Source organism: Octodon degus, unplaced genomic scaffold, assembly GCF_000260255.1.
Source record: "Octodon degus isolate 3935 unplaced genomic scaffold, OctDeg1.0 scaffold00001, whole genome shotgun sequence".
Lineage (NCBI taxonomy): Eukaryota > Metazoa > Chordata > Mammalia > Rodentia > Octodontidae > Octodon > Octodon degus.
In genome coordinates this window covers 9,847,594-9,859,867 of record NW_004524577.1, presented here as the reverse complement: position 1 = coordinate 9,859,867, position 12,274 = coordinate 9,847,594, and the positions used below count along the sequence as shown (strand labels likewise).

At 42.7% G+C, this 12,274-nt stretch overlaps 1 protein-coding gene across 1 annotated transcript in view; it reads right to left on the bottom strand.

The window, feature by feature from the left end:
• Positions 1 to 12,274, bottom strand: part of Cd109 (CD109 molecule) — a 183,234-nt gene that overhangs the window by 54,881 nt on the left and 116,079 nt on the right. The window contains exons 14-19 of the mRNA XM_023710578.1: positions 11,512 to 11,613; positions 11,359 to 11,421; positions 9,617 to 9,793; positions 6,666 to 6,818; positions 4,140 to 4,214; positions 3,710 to 3,770 (exon numbers count right to left, since the gene is read on the bottom strand). Coding sequence (XP_023566346.1) covers positions 3,710 to 3,770; positions 4,140 to 4,214; positions 6,666 to 6,818; positions 9,617 to 9,793; positions 11,359 to 11,421; positions 11,512 to 11,613 — 631 coding nt within the window. The remainder of the gene's footprint in view (positions 1 to 3,709; positions 3,771 to 4,139; positions 4,215 to 6,665; positions 6,819 to 9,616; positions 9,794 to 11,358; positions 11,422 to 11,511; positions 11,614 to 12,274) is intronic.

Sequence of the window (12,274 nt, the reverse complement as noted above, 5' to 3'; positions counted from 1 at the left end):
CTTTCCCAACAGTATTAAGAAAAGTGAAACACTTAGGAGTCAGTCTAAAGAAGGCAGTAAAAAGCTTCACACTGACACTACGGCACTCTGAGAAACAAAACCAAAGAATGTACCCTAAAATGGAAAGCTGTACCCTATTCCTGGATAGGAAAATCAATATAGTGAAAGTGGCCATACTTCCAAAACTGTTAATACAGATTTAATAGAATCTCAGTCAAAATACAAATAGCATATCTCACAGAACTAAAGAAAACAATCCTACAATTCACATGGAACCCAAAGAGATCCATAAAAAGCAAAACAACTCTAGGCAACGAAGATAAAGCAGAGAACATCGCAATCCCTGACTTGAAGTCATACTACAAAGTTACCATGATGGAAACAGTGCGGTACTGGCAAAAAGCCAGATACAACAATCACTGGAATAGAACGGAAGACGCCAAAGCAATTCCAAGCACAGTCACCTACTTTATATTTTTTTGGCAGAGGGGCCAAAAACCTTCACTAATAAATAATGCTGGGGAAACTGGCTTTCCACTTGCAAAAGATTGAGATATCTCTCACTATTTTTGTGAGATATCTCTCACCAAACTAAAACTGAAATAGATCAAAGACATAAATGCAAAAATAGAAACAATCTGTTGGAAGACAGAATAAAGTTCTAGGAAACATAAATGTAAGCAAAGACTTTATGAACAAACCCCAGACCACACAGGAAATATTACAAAGAATCACCGACTGAGATAACATCAAATTAAAAAGCTTCTGCATGGCAAAAGAATCACAAATAGAACAAAGAGACAACCCACAGAATGGGGGAAAAATTACCAGCTATTCTTCACAGAACAGCTAGAACATATAAGTACAAAAATATCAGACCCCCTCAATTTCAAAGACCCACTGACAAAATGAGCATCAGAAATGAATATCTTTCAGATGAAAAAGTACACAAACAGCAAATAACTATATTTTAAAAACTGTTCAACATCACTGGTCATTCAAGAAATGCAAATTAAAAAACACTGAGATTTCATTTCACTCCAAACAAGAATGGCTAAGCAAGAAATCAACAGGCCCAATGTCAAAAGGATAAAATGAGGGCCGCAGCGAGCAGCAGCAGGACCTGGCAAGCACAGAGAGCAAGAGGAACAAAAGCTGCGACTGAAGATGGGCGGACACCGACGCCCGGCAGAGTGTGCAGGACAGAGAAATCGCGAGGAAAGCTGGCTGCACCAAGTGCTTTAAATACACAGAGGCCAAGACACTATGGATCTGGAAGACCGAAACTCTTGAGCTTCAGGACAGGGCTCAAGGGGCTCTGTGGTGACAAGGACAGCCCAGAGCCGCACCACAGGCTCCATGCAAGCCAGGACGGGGAGACAAATGGTGACAAATCTCGAGGATGCCTTCCAGGTAATATACTAGTATGATTTTGCCTGAAAAGACAAACTTGTATGTCAACCATTCTTACTTATGTATTTTCTTATGTCAAACATTTTCTAAGGCTGGGGAGAAAAATCACAAAACCGCACCCAGCCTGCGCAACTTAGCCAAACCCTGTCTCAAAATAAAAAATTTAATTGTCATGACATACTAGTTGCTGCTGTGCTGTCTCTCGGGTAGATGATTGTTCAAAAAGAAGGGGGTGGTGAATGAAGGCAGGAGACAGGAGAAGGAATATTGTGGGACTGTCCTGCTTCAAGGTTGTATATGGTTAGATTTTTGGACTTATGTGTAAACATAAGAAGTATATAATTCTTTATGCCTATTTTTTAAAATATATTCTAATTTTTAAATGTTTTTTCATCATATTCTATAGGGACTTAAAGTTCAACATATCAATACTTGATGAAAAATACCTGTTCCATGTTATGCCTAAGATGTTTGATATTCAGACAGATAGTGAGGTTAAGTTTAACAGCCTAGGTTCTATGGTAGTAACAATAAGCATGTCTTCTGGAGGGTTAACAACCTAAGTTTGCAGACCAAAATTAGAGAAAAAGGAGGGCTGCAAGGAAAGCCAACATTTTGGCCCTAGCCTTCCAAGGTCAATTAAGACTCAAGACATATGAGAACTTGTACTGTAACATCATGTAACTCAGTAGTGTCCCAAATTTTCTGATCAAGGAGATTATGGGGCCAAAGAGGAAAGTGATCGATGATGTAGAGTGTGCCTAAGGAGAGTCACATGGAGAGAAAACATTCTCTCAGGTTTTCACAGAGAGCACATTGGCCAAGCAATGGCCGTGACTCAACCACATGGCTGACAATGACAAAGGTTCTACAACCTGAGGTACAGGATCTCAGGATAAATCCTGAGGGGATTTCACTGACCTTATCAGACCCAAAAGCTACAACTCTTGTTGCACAGGTCCTGCTTTACCTTGGTCTTAATCATCCAGCAGAAAAGTATAAAAACGAAGTATAAGAAGTAAAGCCAAGCTGTTATGTTGAGCTGTAGGGGACTCAGGTCAACAATTTCTGACATTGCCAGTCAAGCAGAAGACCCAATACTATTATGGACTACTGGACAATTCTAGAATATTTTGCTGAGTTCATACACCTGTAATATTTAAATGATGGAACTTAACAAAAAAAGGGGATACAGATGAATGTCCATTTTGTATCTGTGTATTCAAAATGGTTAGGATAGATATGTAGTTACCTCTTAATGAATAGAGGGATTTGTTCTAATAATGTTTATAAATAGGATATCAAGTCCACATCTTGTACAGCAATTAACCACTAGGAAGAATGTACGCAATGTGTAAATTATTGAAACTATCCTACCAATTTGGTTTGAAACTGTCTCACTGCTATAATAAATAATAAAATTTTTTAAAAAATAATAATTATTTCCTAAAAAAAAAAATTTAAAAAGGGCTGGGGAGGAGCACACTGGTAGAAAACGGTGCCTTCTCCCCTAAAAGCATACTTCTTCTTATTCCTGAGTAGCCAACAGTATGTGGCAATTCATGGAACTAGGCTACAGACAGATATGACCCTCCTAGAAAAGAGGGAAACAGGGAGGGGGAAAGGGGAGGGAGAAGGAGAGACAGACGCAGAGACAGAGACAGAGACCTTATTATGGCATCGGAGTTATTTCCCAGGTGAATTATTAAAAATCTAGAGAACCAAATGTTTCAAAAACATGTTGCTGGGGGCCTGGCCCTAGCTCAGTTCTTTAAGTGGCTGCTTCGACAAAGCAGTCAAGCTCAGGTTGCTGTGGTTCGATCCCCACAACTCCAGCCAGCCAAACCTGCCCTGAAGGCATTCGGAGCCAAAAAAAAAAAAAAAAAAAAACCATGTTGCTGCCAGGTGAGGGATCAAAAGCCTGTAAACCCAGGCTGAGGCAGGAGGATCACTGTTGAGGTCTAAGCCAGCCTAGCTACCCAGTGAGTTAGTTGAAGGCCAGCCTGAACTACATGGTCAGACCCTGTCTCAAAAAAAAAAGTTGTTCCTCTTTAATTCTAAAACAGAAGCACAGCATACAGTATAAATTGGAATAACAGGATCTTCCAATATCCCTGACTCAAAAAATGACAAGCGAACGACATGTACTCATGTCAAAGGTCACACAGGAGCCCAACGGGCCTTGCGTGTCCCATCCCCACAGCACGGAACCCAGCCAGGGAGGCTCCACTGCATGAACGTGGCTAGACAAAGTGGAAGACAAACACTGTACGAGCACACGGCCAGTCCTACTTACAAACTCCATCAATATAATCCTTCACGAGGTTTGCGTCTGTGAATACCCAGATGCCGCACTCCTAAAAAAAAATCAATGGCAATTTTCTTTGAAAACAGAAGTCTCAAAGAGCTCTACATGCTGGCCTCCCTCGCGCTCTCTCCCCCAGAGCCCCCGACACACACCCACGTGTAAGCCCTCCTGCAAAGTCAAAGGTAAAGGAAATAAATTCTGTGTGTAATGATACCTCCATTAATCTTTTTACCGTAAATGTTTCTATTTGTTTTTAAAACCAAAGGAAACTTTTCATTAAATTATACTCATGTAACAGTGCACCCCAGTGACACAAGAACAAAAGATTAACATTTCATAATGACCATTAATTCTGATAGTGTTTCCAACACTAAAATGGGTTAATATCTTTACAAATTCTACAGCCAACTAAACATACCTGAAAGACAGTGAAAGAATTCATGAACATGCCTAAATAATATCCTGTGTTATAAAGTTCCAAATCATGGACCACCTATAAAGAACAAAAGGCACAGAGTGAGGGGATTCACATCAATGTCTGCCTTCCATGACATTTATGATGAATGACTTTATTAGACACAGCCCTGATACTTTTCAAATGGAAAAACTATACAAATCAAGAATAATAATGTAAAAATGTTTTGTTTGTGATTTAATTCATCAAAACTATTTATCTTATTTAAACTTAGTTTTGCTCTGCTCAGGAATCCAGAGTTCCTAAGAAGGATGATCTTGACTTCTGCCAAAGAAGATCAACATGTAGAGGCCAACATTAAAAATGATCTAAGCTGGGCGTGGTGGTGCACACCTGTGATCCCAGCTCTCAGAAGGCTGAGGCAGACAGAACGTTGGGAGTTTGGGATCAGCCCAGGCTACAAAGTGAGCTCAAGGCCAGCCTAAATTGCATAGCTGGACCCTGTCTCAAAAAGACCAAAAGATAGATATAGAGAGAGCGACAGACAGACAGACAGACAGACAGACAGACAGACAGACAGACAGACAGAGACAGAGAGATAGATCCATCCATTGTAAAGGACAAAAGAAAGAAGGAAAGGGAAAAGACATACAGGATATCCTAGATAATTGTACTGCTGATTTTTTCTTGTCTATTGAAAGGAGCATTTAACACTTATTAAATTGTTTTCTTCTCATTTTTAATTTCTTTTAACTTTTTTTTTTCACCAATTATGTGGCTTATATCTGGTAATTTAAACAACTAACCTGAAGACAAAATTTGCAATCTAACAACCATTGTTGAACTCCTATTGTTTTGTTTAGTGAAATTCTGTAAAATTTCTAATGTGTTTTTTACTATTTTTTATTCTCTTTAAAAATATAAATAGGGCCAGGGAGATGGCTCAGTAGAATAAGCGCTTGGGCCTGAGTTCAATCCCCAGTTCCGCAAAATAAATAAATAAATAAATAAATAAATAAATAAATAAATACAAATACAAATACAAATAAGAAAAAAGATCCATAGACTATCAGAGACAAGGGTGTAGTAAGAGGAAACGATCAAAGTACATTATAAGCATGCACAAATATGCCAAAATGAAACCCAACACTTGTATAAATAACCAATAACAAATTCTGGAGAGGCTATGAGAAAAGAAATCCTTTTCCACTGTTGGTAGGAGTGCAGATTGGTGCAACCTCTAGAGACAAGTGTGGAGATTCCTCAAAAAACCAGGACTAGGGGCTGGGGAGATGGCTCCATAGAATAAGCGCTTCTCTGGCAAGCGCAAGGGCATGAGTTCAATCCCCAATTCCGCCCAAAAAAAAAAAAAAAACAGAACTAGAGGTCCCATTTGACCCAGCTATTTCCCTTCTAGGTATCTTGTAGAAAGAATTAAAAGCATCAAACCACAGTGATTTATGCACACCTATGCTTATAGCGGCACGGTTTTTAACAGCTAAATATTGGAAATAGACCAAATGCCCATCAACTGGGTTTTTTTTTTTCTACAATGGACTAATACTACTCAGCCATAAAGAAGGATAAACTTGAGACATTTACTGCTAAATGGATGCACTTGAGAGCATACCCCTAAGTGAGATAGATCAGTCACACATGTAAATACCCCACTGTCTCTCTGGTGTGAAAAACAAAGTGTAAACAAGGACGAAAATGTGTAATAGAGGGCTGGGGTTATAGCTCAATGGCTTAAGCGCCTGCTGGAAAGCACACAGTCCCAAGGTCAATCCACAGTACCACACACACACACACACACACACAAAATGTATAATAGACATTGTGAAATAGGAAGAAAATATTCAAAAGGAGAAGGGAACTAGGGAGGGGGAGGGGAAAGGAAGGAATAAGACAAAATGTGAAAAGAATAAAACAAAGTTTTGTAAATAAGGAGGATAAGAGAAATTAAAGGGAAGGGAGTTGGATGAGAAAAAAAGAGGAATCAAGATATATTACGCAGGGCCGGGGATGTATCTCAGTGGCACTGCACCAGGCTGGCAAGCGCAAGGTCATGAGTTCAACTCCCAGAGCCAAAAAAAGATATATCATGTACAGTGTACAGGTACAAATTCCCTATAATGTACCAATAAACTTGATTTTTAAAAAATAATTAAGTCAAGTTAATCAATGCGTCCATCTTCTTAAACGTTTACCTTCTTTGTATCAGAACATCTATAAACTACCCTGTTAGCAATTTTACACTGACTCTTACACTGTGAGCTCAATGGCATAAAATGTCCTGCACAGACCAGCCCTGCTGTCTAACCTAAGGTGGTTTTTCTTCATAAGACAAGACTCAACCCAACCGCAGTTTCTTTCCAACATAACAGCTGCACACAGATTTTTCATCTGGAAGCTTTACTGATCATTGCCTCATCAACGCACACAAGCCATTGTACTGCATTTCCCTTATACGCTGAAGTGACTGCAGCCACATTTCCATCTCCTCCTGTGATTAGAAACTAAACTCACATTTTCCATTGTAATGTCATTTGAGGCATTCAGCAGATTCACACTTTTGTCAATGGCCACGATGCCAACTAAGGAGTCAGGCTGCGTCACAGCGATCCTAAGGGAGACTTTCTCCGATGGTTCAGCCTTAGGTTTACTCCAAAACAGCTTTATCTACCAAAGGGAGAGAGCACAGTTAGTTGATTTCATGTTTTGAAAGCATCATTTATATATCCTACCAATAGCAGATCAACAGCTCAAAATCTCATCAAGTATGTACATGTGCCCAGGCCGGAGGCAGGAAAGGAATAAAATAACCACGCCTCAGCATCTGCAGTCCTGAGCTGCTTCGGGTGGGCCACATAAGTCTACACTATCCCTCACCTTGGCTGTGTTCTTCCCTCTCGCCCTGCTACCCCAGCCCAGTCAGCACAGGACAGGAGACTGCTGGGTCCCACGTGCCCAATAAAGAAGGTGCAGTTGCCTCCATGTTGATGTGGGCTGAGGAGCGAACATGGCAGAGTCTAGAGGGCTCCCAACAGGCCCTGGCTGTGGGGCGGTCGGGCTGAGCTCCTATGGGGAGAATGGGCCCGAGCTCTGGGTCTCTATGGCTCCTCTGACACCACACTCCTCCAAGTGTGGCACAAACAGTACCGGGGCTCAACCCCCCCTTCCCTTGGGCTCTTCCCCAGGGGCCTCTCCCTTCCTCCAGTCTCATCTTAGCATCACCCCCTCCTGAGACTGTGCTGCCCACCTGGGGTATGGCACACTGCCCACTGCATGCTTCCCGCAGCTTCTTCCTTCCCAGCCCCACCTCCCTGCGCTGAGGATTTGCCTTAGGAAACCTCCAACTGCAGAGGCCTCCTCTGCTCCGTTCAGATGTCAGTCTCCCACCCTCCTGCCTGCCACTTCTACAATGCAGGAGTGGACCAGGAGCCACGCGGCGGATGTGCCATCGCCTAGGAAAGAATCAGGCATTTCCCAGCCTCAGCAGGAAGTGGACGCCTGAACAGCTGGCGGGCACAGAAGGCCTGCATGGGGACCTGCCCTCTTGTCACCCCTGCAGAGCTTGTACACGCCCTCAGCCTGGCCTCGAAGCTCTCTTGCCTTCTGTTTCAAAAGACTTCAGTCTCTTCTATTGCAGGCTCCCATAAAGCCTTCCTCTCCGGCTCGCCTGGTTCCAGCTAAGTTTTCTCTCGCACCTCCCAAGCCCTTGTGTGTCTGCTTTCTTCACCTGTGCCCTTCACCACGGTGGGGAGCGCACAGGGGAGACGCAGCCTCAGGCCGCGCAGGTCTCTCCTTGTCATTGCACCCTGTGGCCTCAGCTCCCACCTCTGTGTGGATAACTCCTGACCCTACAGCCCCCTCCAAGTCTCATTCATTTATTCTAGACTCAGTGCTGGACAGCAGCAGGTTCACTGATTCTCTCTTGCTGCAACACACTCTATTCCCATGTCTGCAGTTTCTTTGTAAACGTGGTAATTAGGATACAAAAAATAAAGATACAGCTTTACAAACAACCAAAGCAACTGCCGTCCCATATATCTAAGGAACTTCTTAAGAAGACTAATAACGCCCTCTGTGCCCACGTTCCTGATCTGACATGCTGCTCCTCTCGGCAGCCTGGTCACAGTTCAGATTCATCTCCTCACTGAAGCCTCCGCGACTCCTTTTCTACAATTCACCTTCACCAGGTGATTTTATAATCACTGCAAGCCAAAAATTATGCTGTGAAACTAACAAAGTATATTCTCTTTTTTGAAAAACTTTCTCGGCCTGGCCAGATAGCTCAGTGGACTAAAGCGCCTGCTTAGGCAGAGCACAGCAGCCAGGTTTTGATCCCCGGGGCACACTGAGATGGCGACTGAGACTGGACATGGCGGCGCACGCTTATAATCCCAGCCTTTGGAAGGCTGAAAACAAGAGGATCGCTATGAGTCGGATCTACAGAGTGAGAGCATGTAGACTCTGTACTAAATACAAAAAAACCTTATAAAACAAAAAAATAGAAGTTTATATTATAGTATTTTGAAAAAAATCAGGGTTAGGAAGGGCTGGGGCCAGAGCAGTGACAGAGCATCTGCCGAGCTGTACAAGGCCCTGGGTCAGCTCCAGCACTGTAAAAAAAATAGGGTTAAAAATTCTCAAAGAAAGTGTAGACAGCTGATCATTTTAACAAACTAGTATTCTAGGGTTTAAAAATCGATACTAGAAGAACTATATAAATCAGTTATTTTAAAACAATGATTATTTTACCTAAAAGGACCTGAAAGGGCACAAATTTTAATGAATTCAATGGCTCAGTCTGACACAGATCAGAACGTCAGTAACATTTATTCTGGGCTAGGGCTAAGGAGGGCTCCTTCACAGCTGCTTACTAGAACTATGAAAAGCCCCCAGCCTTTGGACACCGGCTCCACATGCCTCCTCACACGCAAGGTACCGAGCCCACTGAGCCTTGTCCCAGTCAGCTTCCACCAGATGAACAGAGGCGAGGCGCGGCCCAGGCCCAGCCCTGCTTCTCCTGGCGGCAGGCGGCTCCCACCCTCCCAAGCGTTCACTCTGGCACCACTGTAAACACCACACGCGTCCCAGCCTCTCTATGACAAGTCCTGAAGGGTTCGTGGATTTGAGTTCAATCTTAATGCCAAGAACCACATCTTCTAACTGCAACCCACCAGTTCTAATAATTCCGCATGTGAAGATAAATTTGTAGTAACTAAATATGAGTTTTATCTTTTGTCCATAGTTCTAGGAGGAAATACAATAAATTTTCAATTTGATTTAATGATTTTTTGTAACAAAATACATTTCTCAGAATTCACTATTAAGTTTTCTTTTAAATATTAATACTTTAGGGCTGGGGAGATAGCTCAGTAGAATAAGCGCTTGCCTGGCAAATACAGGGTCCTGAGTTCAATCCCTGGTACCACATAAAATAAATAAATACATATTATTACTTTAAATCTTACCTCATTTTTAAAAACAAGCTGAACAGGAATTTTTAGAACATCATTTATAATTTCTCCATCATTTTCAACATAATACACAATTATACAGGCCTTTGGAGCCCAAGAATTTTCTGGTATTAAAGAGAAGGTTGTGGAATTTTGTTTGCCTACAGCCACCAACTGTCCCCTGGATACCACCTGAAAAAAAAAAAAAAATTCTAGGTGAGTGTGTTGCGAAGGCTAACAGCTCTCCACCAAAGCTGCGTTTCTCATACACTTTTCTTGGCACGCATTTGCAGTACCCAATGATCACACTCATCGTGGGCAGCTGCACGTGGACATAATGGTCTTAATTCTTATTATGGCCCTTTCCACCTCATTTATCATACTTCCAAGCATACACCCAAGTCCTTGACTTCAAGAGGCTTCAAAGCCTTTTTGAAAGCAAGAAAACCAACTTGACAGGGCGTAAACTAGAAAGTAGAAAATGGTCAGAGTGGTACCGACTGGAGTAACAGGAGCGTCACTGTCACAAATCACTATTGTTTTTAATTCTCAATTTTAAATTCCTTCTTGCATTTTTAGGTTTTTAATGGACACATAGTATTTGTGTATATTATGGGCCAAATGTGATTATTTCAATACACGTACACAACATGTAATGATCTTATCAAGGTCTTGGCATGTCCATCACTGTAGTGGTCACTTTCCCTGGACAAAATACCCAAAACAACTTGAAAGAGAAGAGTCTTGGGTATGGTGGTGCATGCCCACAATCCCAGCACTCAGGAGACTGAGGCAGGAGGCTCACCAGAAGTTTGAGGTCAGCCTGGGCTATGGAGTGAGATTGAGGCCAGCCTGAGCTGCATAGCAAGACCCTGTCTCAGAAAGACTTAAATAACAGCTATGTTGGCCCATGGTCCTAGAGGATCCAGGCTACGGTGGGCTGGCTCTAACACAGACATGGTGCAGTGCACGGCCAGAGTAAACCAAGCTGCTAAACCACGGCAGCAGGAAGCTGCGAGAAAAGGAAGAACTAAGGACAGGAACAAACTCGGCCAGGGCAGACCCCGTGGGGACCACCTCCAACCATCCCAGCTCTTGTAGCAGGAGACTTTGGAGGGAGGTTTTAGATTTAACCCCTACATCACCTCAAGTATTTAGTACTCCTTTGTGTTGGGAGGGGATCTGCATTTGATCCAGGAGGAATACAAGACTTCATTAAGACAGCTGGATGGACAAAATTACAAGGCCACCGCAGCAATTTTTATTTTCTCCTCCTATTTTCTAATTTCCCATATGTTGCTTATTTAATAGAATTTTTTCCTTTTATTTAGTACAGGGTCTACAGGGTCTCACTACCCAGTTTGGACTCACAGTGATCCTGTTTTCAGCCTCCCAAGTGCTGGGATTACAGGCATGTGCCACCATGCCCAGTCTCAGTCAACGTCTCAGTACGCGCCAGGGACGGGGCCAGCATGGAATGGCACAACGGGAATCAAACCCGGTCCCTGCGTCTGCCTAAGCAGGCACTTTAATCTGCTGAGTTATCTGGCTGGCCCAGAAATGTAAATTTGAAACATAAAGCGCAATATAATTACCTGTTTTTAATTGTAAATGCAAAAGTAAGTAAAAAAAGATTTTATTGCAATATAAAAAGGATACACTAAGGTTTCAAAAGTAAGTTTAACACAGACACAAGTTAGACATCATTTCAAATGATTCTGTAGTGGACTGTAAACTTGAATTCTAGAAGAGATTACCATATAGCTAAACTCCTTCAGGTGCTTGTTGCCAGTAACCACCAACTCAAAAGGCGATCCAACCTAAAAGAGCAGCACACCTTAATTAGTACGTACACACCGAGGGCCACGGGCCAGCCCCACCGCATGGATCACATGAGCGGCAGGCATTACCTTCACGTTCTCGTCCCTTGTTCTCAGCTGGATGTACGTCCTGCTAGGAGAGGTGAACGTGCCGTGGACTTCCATGCTGCTTTCGCTATCAAGAAAATAAGCCTAGGACAAAACGAGAAAGGCTATATATTCTCAGCTTCAACTTCGAGAAAACCTCTCAGGAACCCGATGAACAGTTACTGAAAGGCAAAGTCACTTTTCCCCATCTTCACATTTGCCCAACATTGCTTCTTCACTGTTTAAACCTTATCTGGTAAGGAACTGAGTGGTTTAAACGCATGGGAAAAAGAGCCTCACCATCAAAACCCACGGGGAAAACAACCGCCCAGCTCACCTCAGAAACAAGGACATTGTATCAGGAAACACTCCAAGCAAAGAGAATAAATGGAAAAGCAATGCTCTCTTTCTCTCCATACTATGCAGCTCAGACAAAATCAAGAACGCAAACCCCCTCCACTAGATCCACCAAGATTCAGAATAAAAACCAAGCTGGCCACAGCTGTGCAGGCCCGTGGTTCAAGCTACTCAAGAGGTCGAACCACACGTTCAACCCAGCCTGGGCAACCGAGCGGCACAGCTACACCAGACTCAAAAGAAAACAACAGAAAAAATTAAATAAAAAGAAGAGGGGGCCTGCCGGTTAGCTCAGTTGTTTAAGCATCTGCTCATGCAAATGCAGTCAAGCACAGGATACCGCGGTTCAATCCCCAGCTCCACCTGCCTTACCACACCTGCCCTTCAGGCAGCGTGAGATACCACCAAA